This window comes from Thalia democratica, chromosome 2, assembly GCF_965202585.1.
Source record: "Thalia democratica chromosome 2, ktThaDemo2.hap1.1, whole genome shotgun sequence".
NCBI lineage: Eukaryota > Metazoa > Chordata > Thaliacea > Salpida > Salpidae > Thalia > Thalia democratica.
In genome coordinates, this window is record NC_139166.1 from 37,703,270 (window position 1) to 37,727,444 (window position 24,175).

A 24,175-nucleotide genomic window follows, 5' to 3' on the forward strand; every position below is an offset into this window, starting at 1 on the left:
TTGTTTAAATAAGAGAAGTGAAATCATATCGTCCTGTCGACATATGAAAAAGCTCCTCTAAAATACAATAAATTTTGAAGTATTTTATAAAAAAAAATTATACAGTAATCTTCCTTTATTCTACCAACATATGTTTCTGTGTGTCAACGAATCAACACACTTCAACTGGGTTCTGTAAAAAAATAGTTACTGTAATGAGAGAATAGAAGCATAGAATAAAGTGGATGTATGCATGTTTTCATTAAAATAAGATATATTCTACAGATAATAGTTATTAATAGGTGAAATACTTAATATTAAATCCGACTGTTATAAAACTATATGATATTTGTGATTATTAAGTCTAAAATAAGTAAAGTAAGCTAAATTACACAACAAAAATATAAACAAACAACTCACGTTAATAGGAAAGGTAACTAATTCAAAATTTACTTTTGTTAACTAACGAAAAAAATACATTCGTTACAACTAACAATTACGTCACAATGTAAATGAGGTTATTTAAACTACTTAATTTGTATTGTAAAGAACATTGATTTTGTTTTTATGTAATCTATTTTGAACAAAAATAAAACATCAACCATTAGTCGGTGAATCAACAAAATTTAATAAAACTTAACGACGCTGAAGACAATAAAAGTCACAGAAACTCGATGTAACATGTATATTATATATTGAATGTTTGTAATGATTGAATCAAAGTTATATAGAATTAGGAAGCAGATTTAGTTCAAATGTAAAAATCAAAAAGTGTAAAAATTAAAAAATTAAACTTTAAGGAAAAAACAAAACACAAAAAACATAATTATTACTAGGCTTACAATGTACTGACCGATAATTAATTTACAGCGACATACATAAAATCATAATGATCTAAATTAAATATATATTGTATTTTATAATTAATAAAATAATTAATTGGTAAAGTAGGAGTCGGCTGTTTAATTTAAATATCCCATACAGATATTTTATACATTTAATAAGTAAATTGTGTTATATATGAAAGTTAAAATGTAAAACAACAAGGTAGTCATATGCTAAGTATAAACCTGCAGTAAAAAACCTACTAGCTCTCTTGGGCGTAGTAGGTTAAAAAGCACGGTTTATCTGTGATTTGAATACAGGCTTCCAATTAAACTTGGAAATTAACATATAAAGGTGTGAAGAATTATAGTCGGAGGGTAAAGTGAATATATGAAATTTCAGAGAATAGAAAGTGACTTGTGTGAAGTATTTTATAGTCACTTAACTGTGGTCTTTGTGAATTTTAGTTGTTTGATTAGTTAGATGGAAGATCGATTTTTGTAATGCACAATATTACGTCACACTGTTTTTTGTTTTTTTGTATAACTTTTGCATCTATGTTTACCAAAGTGCTTTTTATTTTAAATTGAACTGGCTGATGATTAAAGCGTTTAGCTTTATGAAACATATGTATCAGTGCTTTTAAAATCTTACTTTTACAATAAATTATTTAAAAGATTTTTAAGTGGGCTCTTTCGAAGGTGTTCAAGTTTATATAATATATATTAACATATAATATAATATATATATATATTTATAATATAAAAAAACAACTAATTTTCAAATTGTTTACTTAGTTTCAATGCTTTATGCATCTCCTCAGAACGAAATAAAAAACAAAGTAAGATTTTTAAAGAATCACACAAAAATCACATTGTGACGTTTCAACTAAAATTGAATAATTTTAGTTAGCCTATTTTAAAAACAACTTATGTACAAGTTAACTTATTTTTACTTTGTTTGTTCTTGTTTTTGGATTTATTTTGTTGTTATATTTTTGTTATTAATTAGTGGTTTTTGTTCTTTTAAAATACATTTTTTGATTATGGTTGCTGCCTTTCTTTTCTTTTATTTAATGATAATTTTTTTTTTTTTTTATTCAATCTCGTACTTTTCAAAGCAACATAAATGGCATGTTTTATTGTTTTTCGGCTTTGTTTTGGTTCTGCAGAGTATTTCCCATTTTAAATTATAGTCTTTTTTTGCGTCTTTTAACTCCCAAATATAGTCCGATAATTCGGTATTGTGCCTTCTTAATTTGTTAGTAAAGCTTGCTTTATGGTTGCTATATCTGTTTTTAAATGTTGTACTAGTGGAACCTACGTAAAACTTTGTTATATCTTCTGTTTTTATAGTTGCTTGGTAGATTATATTTTTTGATAAGCAATTATTGTTTAACGTTATATATATATATACGTTTGCTCTATAACTAAAGCATTAAAAATGAACTTTATTTTTTTGTGTTTTAATGGTACGAAAAGGGCTATTGTTAGTTTCTAAATTACTTACTTAAGTTTTTTAGGCAGAGACAAACAAGAATGGATGGAAAATGTTGCGTCAGCATGTGAAAGTGGCTGGGATTTCTCAAGCCGTTGGTCTGGTACGAAATTAATTATATAATCAGCTTAAAACTATTTACTTATCACTTTATTTTAACATTTAGACAACAACTCGGAAGAAAGCAATATTTACGATGAAACAATTGTGACACTAAACACAAAAAACATTGTACCTGTTGATTTAAATAGTATTTTAGCTAAAACAGAGAAAACACTAGCAAGTTTTTACATATTATTAGGTTGCTCTATTTCAGTTTTACTTTATTAATTTAAGTTTCAATACTATTACACCAAAAAGATAAAACAAAACAACTTTTCCTTATATTTAAACATTAAAAATTCAAGCGTTTTTTAATATATATTATCAATAAAACTACATCATACAGAATGAAACATTAATTTGGTACGATAGTATTTAAAACTAAAAAAAATATTAATTACTAAATCAGGCAGTAACTCAGTTTCACCGCTGAACGGATTATCAAACTTATAATATAAGTTATTTGAGATTCTACAATAAAAATAAATATTTAAGTAACAAGCTATGCAAAAATTAATAAAAAAATTGTGAAAATGTAGTTAAGTTTTATAGAAATATGTTATAAAGATTTAAATACTGTATAATGGCTAATTATGTTATTGTACAAAGCTAAAAATATATATAATTAAAGTTGAGTTAGGATTTTTGAAAATTATGTAAATAAAAGAAAATTTATTATATGTTGCTAAAATTTTAGTTGTTATTGTTTATGATTTATTATTATGAACTATGCAGTATAAAATGGTTTTAAATGAAAAATTCTTATTTTAAAAATCAAGAAAGTGTTTTAAACATAAACATAAAACTTTAGTTTAAATTAAGGTTTAAATTGTTGTTGGTAGTCTTTTTTGGGTGAACTTTGTGTGAAGTTTGTTGATTGTTATTGATGGCGCGAAGCATCTAACTTTACTGATGATGGCCGAAATAAATACTGTTTAAAACTGTTTAAACGAGCGTAAGATCTTATAATAAGCTGACAATGTCTTAGACGTTGAGCTGTGAACGATTTGGCTGCGTCAACTTTTCGGACTTAACCTACAAACTATCGCTTCAGTGCATATGTACTTAAGCTCACTTGGTTAGATACCAGCAGCGGTTTCTCGCAACTAAGCCTACCTGATGAGTCCTAATGAGGACAAAACCAGTCATAGGTTATCTCGGATGCTGTTGTTGATGGTTGTATGGTGAAGTTCATTATCTATTTTTGATGGCGCGAAACACCTCAACTTTGTTGATGATCGCCGAAATAAATACTGATTGAAATTAAGATAAAGAAAATTTTAAATACTAAAAATACCGTATAGATTATTACTAATAAAACCACAAAAAAAAAAGTTTTTCAGTAACCTTCAAAAATAAAGTTAAAGAAAAAGATCTAAGTGAAACATTACAATTCTGAGGGTTGGTAAAACACAACACTTAAATTTGTCAAGTATTTATTAAAGTTAGCCTTTAAAAAGTCGTTCAAATGATGGACAGTGAGCGATGAGTTCATTTATTTTTTATGGATTTTCGCATAGTATAGTCTTTTTTCGTTTATTTACGGTGTACTATTACGTAAGTTTCTAGGGTGGTTTGAGCCGCCTTTGTTCATATAATAAGTTCTAGAGTTGGATTTTCGGTATAGGCAGTAGCTGTTTAAGGGTAGGTTAGACATCCAGGAAATCTGTGTTGGTTTTACTTATATCAATGATTATAACAAACTATATTTCTGAAATTTTATGATTTAAAGATTTTATATTTTTTTGAGGCTTTATCCGGAAGATAACTGTACTACACGGAGACTATTGTCTCTGTATAGGCCTAAATTAGATGGACCTATGGTTCGTGATATCTCATTAAAGGTATATACACCTACATTGTCATTGAAAGAACCCATTGCTATTTCAAAATTGTTATTGTTGGATGTTTTTGTCAAGTCTGTCTCTCATACCATAACATAATGTTGTTTGGCATTTGTGTATCTATTTCTTGTTAGTGATTGTGGTGTATCGTTCAACAAAATGTATTGCTTTGGTGAGATGCTCTTTTTTAATGGATAATTTATGGTCCTTGGGTGTTAGCCTTATGAAGTTTAGGAGCTTTTCTATTGCTTATTTTATAAAATATTATGATACTTCAAATAAAATCAACAACATTTTTAATTTTCTGTCATTGTTGTTGCTTGAAGTACTTTTAAATACTTCTTCAGCAAGCAAGTAAAATAACAATCCAAAAGTATAATAATTGACATATCAAAAGGACAATTTGAGACACTTAAACGTTACAATTTTTTTACTGTATTGTTTATTTTATAACTGGAGATTATTTGGGAAGTATAATAACATTTATTGTTGGGTCATTTGTTTTTGTAGAATAGTAACAATATTATAATATTTGAGTTTCTCAAATCGTACTTTTGGTATGTAAATTACTCTGAGTGATTTTTTTGTCTTTAACTTGATTGCTAAATTTAAAAATTAATATACTTCAAAAAATCAAAAAAAAACTTTTATTTTACACTCATTATTATTGCTTGAAATAATTTTAAATGCGCTGTCAGCAAGCAGTTTGAAAAATTACTGGAGGAAAAAAAAATTATGCAGGTAAAAAGTTATTTTAACTTTTCCGGTTTTAACTAGAGACAACAATATACTTTATTTTTTATAAAAGTTTTAGAGTTTTGATGTTATACATTGTAAAAATAAATTTGTATACTTTAAAAAGTTAAATAAAATGCAATAGTTAAACTGCAAACTTCATTGTTTTTCTTTTCTTTTTAACGTCATGATATGTTTTTATAAAAACTTTTTACATACATAAGTTTTGTGTTTCTCCAGTTATTATTCTAATTGCTTGCTGACGAGGCATTTGAAAGTACTTGTAGGAATAATAATGTGTGTAAAATAAAAGCTTTGTCGATTTTTAGAAGTATATTAAATTGTTGTTTATAGAAATTCTTAGAGAATATTCGGTAGTTAAGCTATTTAATATAATTTTTATAGAGTTGCAGGCTAGCATAAAAAATTAGAGGTTTTATCTGATCTTATAATTACCATATTTTTGATTTACAATTTTTCAATATCTCTGGTATCCTAAGCCGAATGGTATTCACAATTAAAAACAATTGTTTGTGATATAAAAATGTTCAATACTTGGTGTTATGGTATCAATAAGAATAATAGTAAGTAGAAGTATGTTGAAAAACTAACATTTAACACAATTTTAAACTTTAAAAAGAAAAATTTAAGTTGTTGTTCTAATATAAATTTAAAAAATATTATTGTCAATACATATGTATAATAAAAAAGGAAAACCATACACTGATAATATATTAATATATAAATATTTAATAGTATATTCTGATAATAAACTTTGTAATAGATTCCACACTTTTAATACTACTAAGTGTTAGATATTTATATAGTTTATTGAACGATAAAAAAAGCGCTTAAAATATTAGGTCCTAAGACATGGTGTACGAAAAACTTTTCGGTTATCGAGTCGCACACCACAGATACCTTTTAAGGTCTTGTCCAGGACAATTAAATCATAGTTTTTAAGTTTTATCTAGCTAGAGTTTAGTTTTAAGGTAAACATAAAAGAAAAGTTTTACTTAAACATATTTATAACGTGTAGAAAAATTTTATTGTTACTAGTTTTAAAAGCTTTTTTTTAAATTTATTTGCTCATAAACAACTCCGGTTTAAAAAAATATCTTTTTGATTAAACTTAAAAATAATAGTTTTTGTCTATCAAAAATAGTTTTGTTGTTATTTTAAAGTCTAATTTTTATTTTTAATGTTTGTTTTTAATATACTTTTATTATAAAAGGAAATATGAAATATGCTGCTAACTATACCGAACTTTATAACAAACGAACTAAAGGCATCGAAGAAATTTTGTGGAATAATACAGCTGAATCTTATTTCGATTACAATTTAAAGACAAAAAGGCATAACACGTTTGTTTAAATTTTAATTTTAACTTAAAGAAGTACTTTAAGGCTCTTTTATATATAACTATCTAAACTACGGATGCAGCAAAACTATAAAAACTAGTTCAGGCGTTGGCTTTTTAAATTAACAGGCCCGCTACTAGCCGAAATCGGCTATGCGTATGGTGCATAGAAAAAAAAAGATAAATAATAATAATAAATTTTAAACACAGTGATGCAATAAATAAAACAGGCGAATAATAAGTAAAAGTAAATTTAACAAACTAAAAATAATTTTGCTTCTAAATTTTTCGTCTGATTAAGTTTTTAAAAGTATTATTTTTTTACTTTTTTCCAGTTTTTTGTATACAGTAGATTGTCATTTGGCCTTTTTAAATTAGATTCAAATTGACAGTTCATATGACATCAATTAAAATTCCGAAAGATGAAGTAAGGACAGAATAAAACAGAACATTTAAGATTACTAATAAGACCAGTTAAAGTATAAAAAACTAAAACCTGGTGTGTCTAACTTAAAAATTTCAATACTAAAATTTAAAAGCTAAGTTTATAATTACGAAATTCGTTAGCTAAGTTTGTTAATAACATTAATGTATAATTAAATTAACACTTTTAATCGTCGATAAGAACAGCAAACTTACTTAGTGAGGTACATTATTGATGTTTAAAGGGCTATCAAACTTAAAGGTCAGTCATGACTATAAAAGTTATTCATATTTGCTGGGTAAGCAAAATTAAAGTCTTTTTTGTTATTTTTTTTAAATTTTGACTATTAAAACTTGAGTTTTTTGCTTATTTTTTAATATGTTTGAGTAAGGTGGATAAGTAATAAAAATGTTAACAAAAGCTTTTAAAAAGTTTGCTGATTCAGCAAGTATGCAAATCAGGCTGACCTTTAGGCTTACTTTCCTGTTTAAAATATAAATTAAAACTTATAAGTTTAAATAGATTTGATACTTAAATGTAGTTTTAGCTTTGTTATTCTTATTTGCGTACATCTTCAAATTAATAAATTATATAAAGTTTTATGTTTTTTTAATCTTTAGCTATATAATAAAGATCAATTAGTTTTTATGAGGCGAAGTTTTGACTTTTTTAGTTACATGTAATAAAATTGGTTCAAAAAAACCAAATAAAAAGAAGAAATTGTCTCAATTCTTTTCCATAACAAAAGATACAGAGATCTAAAGTTTATTATACAAACATTTTTAATTTTGCTGAGAATTAATGACTTTTAAAGAAAATAAATAATAAATTTTTAGTTTGGATATGTTTAAACGAGGAATTAAAATTTAAATTTATCAAAACAATACTTAAATATGTAAAATTGTGGAACAATTTCCTGTAACTTAATAAAATATAAAGATTATAAAGAACGTAAAGATGGTGACTACTGTATCAATAATTTATTATTTTTGAGAAAAAAACAATTACTCAGTTTCACCGCAGAGCGGATTTTCAAATTGTAAATCTGTAGTAAAATAGTAATGGTAAAAATGACAAATAATTAAAAATTAATTTGAGTTAAGTTTTTTTTTAAAAATAAAAAAGTTAATAAAAATCAATAAATTAAGAATTATATTGATGCTAAACAATATTTAATTTAAAAACTATTAAGTTATAGTCCATAAACAAATACAATTAAACCATGGTATACAGTGGGGTATTGATATCTAATGGATTTAAAAAGACAAAACAAAAAAGGATTTTTTTTAACTTTCTCAAACTCCAGGTTTTTCCAAGTTATTTTTGCCTAAATTGTCGAATTCCAGGTTTTTCTAGCTTTCCAGGTAAAGTGGCAACCCTGATGTAATTAAAGGGATTAGTATTTAATTGCTTATTAGTACTAAATGCAAATTTTTTTTTAATACCTTTATACATTAAATTACTGAAGACAAGAATATGTGTAAATTAATAGTATGAATACTACTAAAACTTATCTTTTTATGCTTTGACTGTGTTTATTGTAAGTAATATACAACAGCTGGTTAAAAATAGTCTAAAGTTGTTATTTTTTCAAGTTTTTTCAATTTAAATTGTGGAATGTTTTAATATGCGTTTATGTAGTTTAATATGTTCTTTTCAAAATGTTTACGATTTGAACTCGAACTGTCGATTTTTAGTTGCCATGTAACGCAGAATCGTTTAAACTTATAAGTTTAATATTACAAAAGTCATTTACTTCACCAAAACTATTTTTATGCCACCTATGGTATAATAAAAAAAAAAAAAGAAACTTTTAATTTTACAAAAACTAGGTATATATAAAACTAGATGTTCCTACGCTTTTTAGCATAAATATTTATTTTTGATTTAAGGTTTGTTTTTTATTTAAGTTGACATTTTTACATGTTAACTAAAAATCTTTAATTTTCTTCAGTTATTTATTTTTTGAACACAAAAATACTCTAGTGATATTTCAATTCTTTTTTACATGTTATTTGAAACTACAAAGCTTAAATTTACAAAATTAGCTGGAAGATTAAAGCTATACACGTTAAATTTTATTTTCAAAACATTTTATTACCTTTAACTAATGAAAAAAAAATTAATGTGTGAAATTTTTTTTAATACTTAAAAGTATTTTTGTAATAAAAAGTAGTTTTATCACTTAACGGTAAATTAATTAACCAATTAGTTATTTAAATTGATTTAATTAACAAAATTTAAAATATTTATCTTATTTAGAGTAGTTTAAACTGTTTAAGGTAAAAAAAAGTATATAGCAATTTTTTTGCCAATAGCTAGAAAGGAATAATTGAGTGTTAAGGTACTTAAGCCCGCTTAGTTAGACTTAGATAAGCGTTTTATTGAGAGTTTCTGCTTGTTGAGTTCTAAAAATGACGAGACCGGTCATATATAGTCAAGAACACTGTTGTTAATAGTGTTTATTTGATGACGACGAAAAGGATTGCCAGAAATAAAAAATACTTAATAAACTCAACTTCTGCTTATTTGTTTTGAAATATTTTTTTGTTATATGTTTGGGTAATCGGTTTGGGGTAAGGGTTTAGATTAAAACTTTGGGAAAACGGGTTAGGATAGGGATTTAGACGTTATAAATGCACTGTTGACTTATTACATTGGCTCATATGTATAATTTAATGAATAAGAACTTTTCCAAAACCTTACTACTGCAGCAGATTCCTTTTTTGAATATTCATGAGTTAATAAATTGTTTAGATTAGTATACTTATTTTTTATAAAAGTTTAATAATATACGAGACATTGCCAACTTCTGTTTTTCTTAGTTTTGCTTTTTTATTATGTTCATTTTGCTGGGTCAAAAAATATTCTGTTTTAAGAAAATCGAAATTCACTCAGCAATTGAGATGTTTTTATTAAACATGTTGATATCTATAAAACGCTTATTTTGTTTGTTTTTTATGATGCTACTTAAACTGAGAAATGTATAGGGGCTTCTCAGTTTTTAGTAGCATATTTATTTGACTAACTAAGCTGGGAATTTTATTATAATAAAATTTATAACACAATAGCTGTATAGAATACTGTCATATTTTAAATATTGAGCTAAAAATATATTCGATTTGAGAAAGGGGTTTATATTTAACCTTAATAGTGGGTGATTTCGTACAAGTAGTCTGTAAAATCATGGACTTATTTAATAAAATGAATAATACTTGTGCTCAACAAACTACAGTACTGAATCAACTAATACAAAGTTATATACTTCTAATAAAATTAAGTATTTAAACGATAACTGTAAAGTTTAAATATTTTATTCAATTAATTTTAAATTTTTGCTAGATTTTATTTGAAAATGTTGTTTTTTAAGATATTTTTTTTAGCAGCTACATGCTGTAAAAATACCAAATAGAAAAATTGGTTTTTTACACCTCTAAATATTTAATCATTTAGAAAATACTTTGCTTCAAATTTTAACTTGCTCTGGAGTAAAAGTTTTTCTTTCGAAGTTGACCAAGATTCTAGAGAACAACTTATGTATGCGACTATGAAAGTAAGTTTGTTTTCAAAGTATGTTTGAGCTATTAAACACTTTAAGGTGGATTTTTTTTTATCAAAACAGTTAAAGAGCTTTTTTACTTCTAAAAAATTGTAAATCTTTAGACTTCATAAAAGATGTTTTTCTTAGTTATTTAAAAGTTATTTTTTTAGGATTTAGGAGTGCTAGAATATCCTGGAGGTATACCAACCTCTCTAACAAAAAGTGGTCACCAATGGGACTTTCCAAATGCATGGCCTCCTCTTGTTGTTAGTTTATTTACTTTTAAGTTACTTTACTTAATTTTTGTACAGTTATTTGCATTTAAGTCTAGTATACTCTGTCCTTGACAAGACATTAGACTGTATCCGTGGTGTATGACTCGATAACCGAAAGGTTTTTCATACACCAAGTTCTTAAACCAAATATTTTGAGCGCTTTTTTTTCGTTTAATAAGCAGTAAGCAGTAGTAAAAAATAATCAAACTAAAACTAGACAATTACTAAATGTGTTAATTATAAAAGTATGTAGTTTAAAAATTTATAAAGTATAAAAAGTAAAAACTAACATTTTCGAGAACTCCATGAAAACTGTAGCTAAATTTTAGTTTTTATATTATGATTATTTTTTTAGAGCTATCATAGTTTTAAAAGTATTAAAAAATTCTTCTTTCTATAAAAAAGATTTGAGTTTATTTGTATATACAATTTTATTTTTATACTTAATTGTTATTGTTAGTCTTTTTCATATTTTGTCATTTGTTGGTTAAAAATTGCTTATGGTGTGTATTTTCTTAAAAATATTTTTAGTACAGTTTTGTTAAATCCGCTTACAGCATAGTGTTACATATTTCTTCATTAACATTTTTATTTATCATGTTTTAGTTTTAAAAGTCTTATAGAATTAGTAAATTGACTTAGCTTAAACATTTAAGATATTGTTACAAAATCTATATGCAAATCACTCATTTATAAAAGTTCTGAAGGTATATTGATTATTTCGTTTAGCACCTCGTCAGAATAAAGTTGCTAAAAACTGATAAAAGTTTGGATAAATTTTAGTTATTTAAAATAATTTTTAGATATCTAGTTAAAAGTTTTCTGTTACGTTATAAAAAGTCAAACGTAAAAATCTATGTAACATTTAAATTAGAATTCAGCAATAATTTAATAGTTTGAAGTTGTTTTTAAGATAGAATTATAAGAATGAAAGCATTTAAGACTGTAGAAACATTAATTGGAACTAAATAAGAATTAAAAAATTAAATAAAACCGACAACAATAAAAATACTAAAAAACGCTTTATATAGTTTTAAAACAACTTTATATAGTTTTAAGTTATAGAAATATCGTTGTTTTTAATAACTTAAAGAAACTTAAGTTTATTTAAAAATTACTAAATATACTAAAGTATAACTTAATTTAAATTTTGATTAGATTTTTACATTTGAATTTTTTTGGCGTAACTATTTTCAGCTAGATATTTTAAAATCATTATACAGAACTAAAATTTATACCATACTTTTATATTTTAGCAACTTTATTCTGGCAATGTGCTAAACGAAACTAATTAATAAATTTTCCGAAATTAAAAAAAGAGTTTTTTGTATATAAATTTTCCTATAAAAATCGTTACCAAAGGAAAACTTTTTAAGATATTGTATTATTTAATATTTATTTTAACAGTTTATTACTAACAAAACAATGTTTCACTCCTATACTTGCATATAGGAGATCCTCAGTTGTTGTAAATAGGTCTGAAAAAATTTTTGAACAAAATAAATGGAAGTAAAACAAAAATGAAAACTAATTATTTAAAAGCAAAAATAAAACTTAAATATACTAAACTTAAGTAAAAATTTTTTAGTTTATGATACGCTTTTAAGAATTTTGTTGGTAAGATAGACTAGAAAAATAGTAAAACATGACTCACATTGAAGTTAGTTGTCAGAAAAACAAATAGAATACTAAACACAACATTTGCAATTGATAATGCTATAAACTGACTGTTGAAACTTAAAGATGAAAATTTCTAAGTTAGATTTATGACGTAACTAAATTGTTGTTTAAATTGGCGCACAATTTGAATTAGTATACTTTAGCTAGAAATTTAGAAAACTTTTTGTTAAATTGCCTTATTGAATAAAGATTATGTAATCAAAAGTTTTAATTTGGTATCGTGTTTTGGTGTAAATAAAAAACTGAAAACAATTTTTACATGGGCGATAAAAACTCTTTACAATTACAAATAATTTGACTTACTAATCAACGGGTGCTAGTTTAAGTTTTAAAGCAGAGCTTTTGGAAATGTGGACAGTTTGCAAATAGTTCGTACCTCTTATTTAAGTTGACTTTTTTCTTAGCATTGGCTATCTCTATCTTTTCTAAAATACAGGTTTTGCAGATGCTATGTATGCTTTTAATTTCCCCAATGTGGTGAAGGATGCTCCATTTTATGTCGTAGGTGATTTTTTTATGTTTCAAATGCCAAATGTATTTTGCTAGTTCGGTCCCGTTATCTTTATAATTTTTGAAACTGTTGTTGTGGTTGTACCATCTATTTTTAAAAGTGTTTCCGGTCGAGCCAATATAATATTTTATTTCCTTTGGAGATGTTATCGTAGCTTTGTAAATTACATTTTTTATTAAACAATTGTTATCCAAGGGGCATGAGTTTTTTGATCGGCAGTTGCAGGATGGGGTATTGGTGGTGACGTTTTGTTCTTCGGTTTTGTTGGTTTTATATAGAGTTTTCTTGTTATGTTTTTGTATTATTACCTTAATATTGCTCTTACAGCTGTAAGACAGTTTACAGTTATTTTTGTTTAATATCTTATTAAATGTTTCGTTTTCCTTGCAGTGTTTATTAGTTATCTTGAAAAATGCTTTGCCGATATTAGTTTTTACGGATTGGCAGAACGGGGGGTTAAAGTAAATGATTTTCCTTGATCGGTTTGTTTTCTTTTTAGTTTGGGTCTTTACATTTTCTGTATATTTTAGCTTATGTTTGAAGTTGGAATTGTTTAAAGCATTTTGGTATGTGGCTACGTGGTTGTTAAATATTTGTTCATTTTTGGATCAATTCTCTTCTCAATCATCGCTGGGAGGTTTCTTTTTATAACTTTAGGATGATTTGATTTGTTATTTATATATCTTACCTCTGAATTTTCTTTGCGGTATGGTTTATATATATTGTTAGTCAGGTTTAAAGTTGTATCTAAGAAATTACATACGGTGATAATGATTTTAGAACTGACAGATGATAAGTTTTTCTTGCTCTAGACAGAATTTGGAATCTAGGTAGTTCTCAGCACAACTAGGATTGTTAAGGAAGTGTTCATGGATAGATGACTGTTCACCTTTGGGCTTTACGTCGTTATTGAATATAAACCTTTTTAACTACTTTGTAGCATGCTCCTCTCGCCTGACATGGAAATGTTTAGATATACGACCAAAGTAGTCATTTCCGCAATGACATAAAATGTATACTACATTACTTGATTCATGGGTAGGTCTAACCTTTTTCACAATTCCGTTAAACGGGCGGTTGGTGTGTACAACACCAACCGCCCGTTTAACGGAATTGTTTTCGAAAAAAGCGAAAAGCTATTACAGGTAGCTAATGAAGCTTGCTAAACTAACCGAATTTCACCCATATAAGGACGGCGGAGGTAGACTGGGCAAGGATGTGGGCCGAAGGAGGGTAAGCGGTTTATTTTGGACTGAGTTGCGTTAATTGTATTCATGATGACTTTTTAGGGGTAACTTAATGAGAAAAAAGTTTTGTGATTGTTTTCCAATTCTAAATCAAAACAGTGAGCCGTGCAAATCTTAATTTCTCTATTAGTTATGCGTTGCATGACCTTCTTCATTTTTTGTTTGATGGCACAAAATGAATCTTAGGAAATTTAATATTGACTAAAGTTAATTTTTTGTACACGAAAGTAGAAAAGGTGTTGTTGCACTTTGTAATAACCTTTATATCAAATAAGTAACAAAAAATCAAACGATTTACTTAGATGCATGAATGTGTTTTAATTCTGTTAGTTTAAAGTTCACTGAAGAAGGACTGTTGTCCGAAATCAATTTGAACTAAAGTATGCAATAAACCATCGTTTGATTTTTTGTTACTTATTCGATATAAAGGTTATTACAAAGTGCAACAACACCTTTTCTACTTTCGTGTACAAAAAATTAACTTTAGTCAATATTAAATTTCCTAAGATTCATTTTGTGCCATCAAACAAAAAATGAAGAAGGTCATGCAACGCATAACTAATAGAGAAATTAAGATTTGCACGGCTCACTGTTTTGATTTAGAATTGGAAAACAATCACAAAACTTTTTTCTCATTAAGTTACCCCTAAAAAGTCATCATGAATATACCTAGGCTAGTTTTTAGTTACTCAGACTTGCGTATTTGCCTAAAAAATGGTAATTTTGTTCAAAAAATTATTTATAATTTATTTTCTATTTTTAATTTCAATTATAACTAATATTTATAATTTAGTTTTTAATTTAATTAAAACACATTCATGCAACTAAGTAAATATAGTGAAAAATTTATTATGACGTAGTAATTCAAAACTGTGTATAAAACCAAATTTTTAGAGCTAGAAGATTTTTTACATCATAGTAATATTTTTGTCAATATTACTACGTCAAAATATTTTTTTTACTTTTATTTACTTAGTTGCATGAATGTGTTTTAATTGTGTTAGTTTAAAGTTCACTGAAGAAGGACTGTTGTCCAAAATCGATTTGAAATAAAGTATGCAATAAACTTGTAGATTTTTAAACCATCGTTTGATTTTTTGTAGCTATTGGTGCAGGAAAAAAATCACAAGTAAAAACAATTGACTGTGTCCTGGACCGCTTTGATAATTATATACAAATCTAGTCTATCTAATAAGTAAAATTATAAGAAAATATTTTCTTCAACGGTAAAAGTTATACAGTAAGAATTTTACAACTGATCTAAACAAATGTTTAAAACTTCTTCAAGTAGTACTTTTGTAAAATAGTGTTTAAATTATTGTTAATTGAACGATCAAAAAAGGGCTCAAAAAGTTTGGTCCAGGACCTGGTGTACGTAAAACCTTTCGGTTATCGAACCATACACCAGAACAATTTAACGTCATGTCCAGGACAGTTAACAAACTTATTATGTCAAACGAGACCATATACTTGTTTAGTCAGGTCAGATTATTTAAGCTTTTAAGACTAAAAACAAAACTAAAAGAATCAGGTAGTTTGTAAAATAAGAATTTTTTAATATTGGTTCTAAAACAGAAACTAAAAAGGTAGATAAAGTTAACTGTGGTGACTTAGTCATAGATTAAATGGGTGTTAGTGGAATTTATTTTTTATGTTTTTTTGAAAGTCTATACAACTTAGGGCGCTGTGACCTAACAGGTCTGATTACTCGTTGTCATTGCGGAAATGACTACGTAGGTCGTACATCTCAACGTTTCCATGTCAGGCGAGAGCAGTATGATACGAAAAAGCTAAAAAAGGTTTATTCTTAATTACGACGTAAAGCCTAAAAGTGAACAATCATCCATCTATGAACACCTCCTCAACAATCCTAGTTGTGCTGAGGTCTATCTAGACAGTAGATTCAAAATTCTATCCACAGCAAAAACTTTTACCATCTTTAATTGAAATCATTGTTCATAGAACTTGCGAGTCGAAAATTTGTAACAATTGTCAAGGTCACACCATCCACGCTCCATTTACAAATCAATTGTGTTCCGAGAGTCAATTAGACTAAGGAGAGATAATTAGACTCAATTTTCTTTAAGCACTAAAGGTTTCAAAAAATTAATGTTTAAAGTCTTGCTTCTGCAAAACTTTAGTTGACGATATGGTTAAAATTACAGCAGAATGGAAAGATCGGTTTGGACCTCCTTTGAAAAAGGCAAGAGAAATTATCGAGAATGTAAGTGTTCGGATGACAAACTTTCCAACACTTTTAAAACTCACAAAAAAAGAAATAGAATTGAACCCGAGTGTTTTAGTGCATATAAACGTTCACAAACAACTGCAACACTATTAACCAACTATAAGATCCAAGCCCATGAAGATAGTGATAAAATTGGTGGGTCTCACCCGAGTTGATATGATTACTATGCAACCGAGAGAGCGAAGGAAGATGGTGAAAAAAACAAGTTTAATAAAATCAAAGAGTGGCAACATTATCAAACTAAAAAAAGGAATTTCAAAACTTTTTGAATTTATGCGGCAAAGTGATGAGCACTTTGAGAAAAGACAATTACGTCTTTTTTCCAAAGATGGTGCTCTCACAGACATAATTGGTAGAACATAACCATCAGCAAGACAAATGATCGAGCTTCTATCAATCTTCACTATGCCAACAAACATCCAACATCCAGCAAAACCTTTGAAAAAGCATATTCGATTATTTTTACAGACTCAACAAGCAACCATACAAACTTAGATTATTTATAGATTAAATAGGTCAATTTATTTCAAGCAACCGTAAACAACCACTGCCTTTTTATAGATAATGGTAAACTGATAAAACCAATAGTTTTACAATAACCAGTTTTTTATTAAGATAGTTTTATAAAAAAAAATATTTTTCTAACAGAAAAGATTTTAACCGTTTGTTTATTTGATAAAATTATTACTTAAAAACAATAGTTTAGGAAAAAACATTTACTCGTTAAAACTTTCAAACTTTATTTTTTCATATAAGATTGGTTTCGAAAAAGTTATTTCTATCCATCAATAATACTATATCTATAAGATGAGAAGTTTGTAAGAAACATTTTCATATTAAAATAGGTTTTTATACTTACTTAAAGTTTCGTTTTAGAAAAGATTTTCATCTTTATTCCATCGATAACAGTAATTATTTCTTAACAATAATTTACATATAACAGTTCCCTACTTAGATAGTTTTTAATTTAAGCTTTATTTCGGAAATTTTTTTGCTTTTATTTTCATTTCATTTAAATTTATTTTTACATACAAAAATATCATTATAATGTACTAAAAATCTTCTAGCACTTTACAAATTAATTTTATACATAGTTTTGAATTACTGCGTCATGATGTATTTTTTCACTGTTTTTAAGTTAGTTGCATAAATGTGTTTTAGTTCTATCAGTTTACCGAAAGTTTATTGACGACGGGCTGTGAACCTGAAAACTTTTTAAACTTAAATGTTGTGCAACAAAAATTTATAGACTTTTCAAAACAATCGTTTGACTTTTTTAATTGTTATAACTTTTCAACTATATAAACAGCGTTTTTTAGTGTCTTAATTTTGTCGGTTTTTGTAATGCTTTACTTTTTGCAAAGTTTTACTTTTTAGTTCAGTTTCAAGTAAATTTGTAACTCTGGCCTGTGGGGATGGGCTACTTTTAGAAAGGGAGATAAAGCTTCTCTTATTTTTATTATTAACTTTTTTTACAGCCAAACGCTTAGAGCGTTTGGTGCTGGGGGCCTGACCTATATTTCCCTGATCCATATTTAATAATTGAAATGTTAAATAATAAGAAATATAATATAGATAAATAGTCTTCAAAACTTTATTTTAAAATTTTAATTATGTGTAAAACTGTATAAATTCAAAACAACTAGTTTTAAATTTTTAGGACAGTTTAATATTTTCGAAATATAAAACCAAATTGAATAACTTATCAAGCTGCAAATTCTAAACTGTAAATTCTCAAATTCAAAATACATTAACAACAACCTCAATCAATGAAAACATTAACCGCCAAATGACGAAAATGACTAAAACTTAAATGTAGTTTAATAACAGGGTGAATTTGTTACAAATTTTCTACAATCTTAAATGTTTTCATTCTATCAATTCTATATTAAACATAACTTTAAACCAATAAAGTATATCTTAATTCTAAATTAAACTTTCAAATTTTTTTACATTTAATTCTTTACGACGTAACTGTTTTTAACTATTCAAAATTTAAAGTTAATCATTTGCTAATAAAGATCCTAGCGAAACAAGCTAACTGGAATACATAATGAATAACAAATTTAAACAGTTTTCTTTTTTTATTAAACTAACACATATTTCTGTGTCAACGGAGCTCTGTAAAATAATAAATACTTTTAGGAAAGAATAGATGCTAAAGTAGGTGTATATATGTGTTTATCTAAAATAAGAATAGGCACGACTAAATGCAATTTCCTAGATATATCTCTAGATACTACTAATAATACATTTAAACTATACCAAAAAGAAAACTCCAGCACCAATTATATTAACATGTATTCGAATCACTTGTCCATTATCAAAAAGAACCTACCAACAATGATTAAAAAAAGACTCAATAGACTCTCAAAAACCGAAGAAATTTTTAATGAATCAACAACCGGGTACCAGAATGCTTTAACTAATTCAAATTTCAAACACAAACTTATATACTCAAACCACCAAAAAAACCAAAACAAAAAGAAACCAGCACGAACAAGAAAAACAATCTACTTTAACCCAAACTACTGTCAATCAGTAAGAACCAATATAGGTAAAGCTTTATTGCAACTAATAGATCAAAATTTTAAAGAAGGTCACAAGTTAAACAAAATAACAAACAGAAATAATTGAAAGTTTCATATAGCTGTATGAGCAATATAAAGAAATTAATCCAAAAACATAATCGAAAATACTTAAAAACAAAAAACGATGAACAAAACGAAACACTTTGCAACTGTCGAACAAAAAACAAATGTCCCCTTAAGAATAAATGCTTAGTTGAAAATGTAAAATATAAAGCGACTATCAGATCAAAAAACGAAACAAAAAACTATTTGGGCTCAACGGGTGGTACTTTCAAAAAAAGATGGTAAAACCATATTAGTGACTTTAAAACCTATAAAGAGAACGGAACAGAATTATCGAAGTATATATGGAAGCTTAAAAATAACAACATTGACTACAAAATAGACTGGGAAATTATCCACCGTATTGGCAAAGCCAAAAACCCACAAAGCATTTGCAGTACTTGCATATTAGAAAATTTCGCGATCGCCAAAGCCGACAGAAGGGACAACCTAAATAAACGGTACGAATTCTTTTATTCCTGCCCGCACTTCCGAAAACTCAACTTCAAAACTTAAGTTGCCCGTAATACAGGTTTTATGCATGCTATTAATAAATTTTTGTGTAGCTATTATTTTCTTGAAACTAAAAGTCCGAGCACTAAGTACTTCACTGATACAAAGCTTCCTCAGACTTATGAAAGTTTGAAGATAAAGTTCATACTGAGGTATCAGAAGCTTCGTTTTTGTCATTTACAAGTGACATATTGACAAATTAGAAGACAAATACATCATACCTTTCTAAAACAGCGCATTGGTTAAATGAAAGCTTTGAAAACAAACACCGAGCTTTGCACTGTGAGGAATTAGAAGGTTCTCACACTGGTTTTAATATTTGTGAAAACATAAAGGAGATGCTTGAAAATTTGGGTATTAATATGAATCGCATTCACGGTTTTCTGCGCGACAATGCATTTAACATGAAGGCTGGTATGTTGATGTTAGAATCCTCTTCAGCACCCTGTTTCATTCACACGCTTCAACTGATAATTAAATATTCACTGTTTTCAGAAAATAACTTAAGTGTGTTGATAGCCAAGGCCCGTCAAACTTTTGGCCACTTTAATCATTCTTCTACAGCGTGCGAGAAACTAAAAAAAAACCAGGTCACTTTAAGTTCATCAGTATCAATGCAAAAAGCCTTGTTACTTGTGCAATATATTGAAACAATGTGGAACTCAACCTACTTAATGCTGAAAAGATTAGAAAAATTAAAAACAAATGTTCAGAACTACGAAGGCTAACAACAAATTTGAACCCGAAAATATTCTTACAGCTGATTAATGGAAACTTTTTTGCCTCTTTATTGAACTGCTCGAACCTTTTATATAATAACGCAGAAGTGTAGATAAACAACGCATTGCTGCTAAGTGTAACCCCGCATGCAGCAGTTCTAAAAAAGTTTTTTAGTTATAAAGCTAATAGTCCACCAGGTATAGATCAAAGTAATTCTACAACTTTGGCAACCTTGGCAGATAATATGGAAGAGGCTTTAGAAAAAATGTTTTATATTATTAATAACAGCCACACGAATCAACCTTTATGAGAACGACTTGTTTTAACTCACAACAACTGTTGATCTACGGTATCGACTTGACATTTTCCCTGCTAATCTCAAACAGAAGGTTGTGAGGCTATTGAAATCACAAGCAAAAGTTAATAGCTGTCGTGATACTGGTCAAAGTAGTCAAGTTCCTCTAGTACCGCCTAATAAACCTAAAGCTCAAATACCTACAAATGATGTTCCCAAAATTTTTTTGTTGTTCTATTCTACATTTAAATCGGAGAGAAGTGCAAACACTCACGAAAGTGAGCAAAAATTCCGTTGATCAGGAAATTGAGAAAGAAATTAAACTATTTTTGGCTAAAGAAGTTGAAGAAGCTTGTCTTGGTGGGACTCAACGGGAAAAATACACATCTTGTCAAGTTTGCAAGAAAGTATCTTTCAGCACTACCATCTTCGATTCATTCTGAAAGATTATTTTTAGAATCTAATACTTGTTCGAACAAAAGCGGAATCGATTGCTTCCAAAAACCGGATAAAAACTTTTATTTCTTCATCAAAACTTGAAAAAAACAAGAATAAGTTTCTTTGTAGCTTGATGGCGTTGATATGAGTAAATGCTATTTACTAAATTACTTACTTTTGTTTATGTAAACAGTTGCAAAAGAAATTATTGTTAATTTTATAGTTTTAATTTTGTAAGTCTTATGTAAAGCCGTAAATAAATAAAAAAGTTTGTTATTTTTAAAGCATTGTAACATTTGATTTATTTTATTTTACATCAAACAACGCACAAAATTCAAAATTATTCGTATAAGTAGCTTGAAATTAAATATTTGAACTGAGATTTCTTATAGGTAGATTTTTTGTTTATTTACAACGTTCTTTTTCCTAGTGTTAAAATAAAACATTTAGACAATAAAATGTGTTTTTTTTTAAATTCAGTATTAAACAATTTTTACTTAATAATGGTATTATATTAGTTAAAATTTATAAGTTTGTTCTCTATTGAAACTACACAAAACTTGAAACATTTCTGATCTTAAATTATAAAAAAGATCCGGAACCGGCCGGATCTTAGATTAGATAAAAGATCCGGAACCGCAACCGGCCGGATCCTAAATATTAGATCCGATTGATAACTAGTTACAGTTAAGTTCAAACGAGTACAACCCACACAAAAATTTATTACTGATTTTTAACTACTAGAGAAAGTACAAAAAAAACGTTACTAACTTTTTAAACAACAATCGGAAATTTCGGGGTAGAACCCGGAGATGAAAAAAACACTCAGATGTTAGGTGTGGACAATGAAATGAAGCAACACTTTCCGAATGTAGAGTGGTAGCTGCTAAGTCGAGCGAAAGGTTGTACTTCGACTAAAATGGTGTAATAGAAGACGTAACAATTGGGAAATTTTAAATGCGGCTGAAACCTTAAAAAAGATTACGTAACCATTGGAAAACGGGTCGGTCTTTTTATGGGTACTATTTTATTAGTAGAATTTCTGCAATCAATTCTGCCCATAATTTGATGTGATGTCATTAAAATTACGGGTAGTATTGAGATGTTGCTGCAATTAAATGAAAAATAAAACAGTTTTTAGGCCTTTTATAAATATTATGGATAGTTTTTGTAGTTAAGATTTTATAAACAAAAGAATAAAAAACAACTTCAATACAAATAAACTAATTGTTTGATTTATATGTGCATTTATTTAAATTTTATTTTGTAAACTAACAAAAGTAGTGGCTAGACTTATTAAAAGGTTATGTGTATTAATTAATTATGGGTATCTTTTATATTTAAGACTTTATAAAGAAAATAAACAAAAACTTGTATACACTTAAACCAATTGTTTGATTTATATACATTTTTTTTCTAATTTATATTTAGTAAACTTATAGAAGTAGTTGCTTAGCCTTATGTGTACTGTTTTATGGGCACTATTTTGTGTATAGAATTGCTTCAATCAATACTGCCCATAATTTGATGTGATTTCATATAAATTATGGGTAGTATTGAGATATTGCTGCAATTAAATGAAAAATAAAACAGTGTCTAGGCCTTATATAAATATTATGGATAGTTTTTGTAGTTAAGATTTTATTTACAAAAAAAAACAACTTAAACACAAATAAACTTATTGTTTAATTTATATTTACATTTAATTAAATTATATTTTGTTAAAATTTGATAGTTTAAAATTTTGTTAAAACTATAAAATAGTGCCCATAAAACAGTACACATAAGGCCAAGCAACTACTTATATAATTTTACTGAATATAGACTACATATATACAATTACAAATCAAACATTTGATTATGTTTTTTCAAGTTTAACTTTTTAATTTTGTTTATAAAATCTTAAATACAAAAACTATCCAAAATACTTATAATATACCAAGCCATTATTTTTGTTAATTTACAAAATATAAATTACAAAAAAATACTGAAAAATCAAACAATTGGTTTAAGTGTGTACAAGTTTTATTTTTCTTTATTAAATCTTATATAAAAGAAATATCCATAATCTTTTAAAAAGTCTAGTCACTACTTTTGTTAGTTTACAAAATATAATTTAAATAAATGTACATATAAATAAAACAATTAGATTGTTTGTATATAAGTTGTTTTTTATTTTTTGTTTATAAAATTTTAACTACAAAAACTATCTATAATATTTATATAAGGCCTAGACCAGGGTTTCCCAAAGTGGGCCAAGCGGCCCCCTAGGGGGCCATGACAGATACTCATGGGGCCACAAGTAGCAAAGAGGGAAGAGGGGGGGGGGGGGGGGCATGAGCAGTAAAGGAGCCACAGGGGGGCCATGAGGCTATAACTTGAAACTTACACTAGATATTCTTGAGTTGCAGATGAAGAGCAAAAAAAAGGTTTTATGTGTATTTTATGGTAGTTTAGAAACTTACACTAGATATTCTTGAGTTGCAGATGAAGTCCAAAAAAAAAAGGTTTTATGTGTATTTTATGGTAGTTTAGAAACTTACACTAGATATTCTTGAGTTGCAGATGAAGAGCAAAAAAAAAGGTCTTATGTGTATTTTATGGTAGTTTAGAAATTTACACTAGATATTCTTGAGTTGCAGATGAAGAGCAAAAAAAAAGAGTAATCTTGTTGAAGAGGGCCATTGCTTTTTCAAATTCTTTAAAGGGGGCCATTTGCAAAAAAGTTTGGGAAACTCTGGCCTAGACACTGTTTTATTTTTCATTTAATTGCAGCAACATCTCAATACTACCCATAATTTTAATGACATTATATCAAATTATTGGCAGATTTCATTGCAGTAGTTCTACCCATACAATAGTACCCATAAAATGTCCTACCAATAGCGAACTTCGACTGAAATGATGAAACAGATGACATAATAACTGGAAAACTTTGTAATTTTAAAAATACACCATACTGGCAACTTTGCCCCTTACATTACGAGAAACGCGCTGCATTTAGCAAAACTAAGATAATATGCAGAAATGATTCGAAAGAATTGGCTCTAGTTCTTCCATTTGCGCAGAAACTTCTTTTACTTTTATTAAATACTTGTGTAAAACACTTTTCAAGGCTGTAAAATGTCATCTTTTAACAAAGACGGTAAATATTACACACTTAAAAGAATATATACTTATTAAAAGAAAGTTGGAGGACATTGTCTTTACAAAAGGCTATATATTTTTTGTTCCACAGTTGCAAAATGTTTGGTTTTCTTCATCGTTTGGTTTTTTTGTTTTTAAGTATTTTCGATTATGTTTTTGAA

At 27.2% G+C, this 24,175-nt stretch overlaps 1 protein-coding gene across 1 annotated transcript in view; it reads left to right on the top strand.

The window, feature by feature from the left end:
- The window catches only part of LOC145828574 (trehalase-like), a 67,942-nt gene that overhangs the window by 38,211 nt on the left and 5,556 nt on the right, over window positions 1-24,175 (top strand). Inside the window, exons 9-13 of the mRNA XM_082936329.1 lie at window positions 2,327-2,404; window positions 2,468-2,602; window positions 6,271-6,346; window positions 10,220-10,319; window positions 10,478-10,573. Coding sequence (XP_082792455.1) covers window positions 2,327-2,404; window positions 2,468-2,602; window positions 6,271-6,346; window positions 10,220-10,319; window positions 10,478-10,573 — 485 coding nt within the window. The remainder of the gene's footprint in view (window positions 1-2,326; window positions 2,405-2,467; window positions 2,603-6,270; window positions 6,347-10,219; window positions 10,320-10,477; window positions 10,574-24,175) is intronic.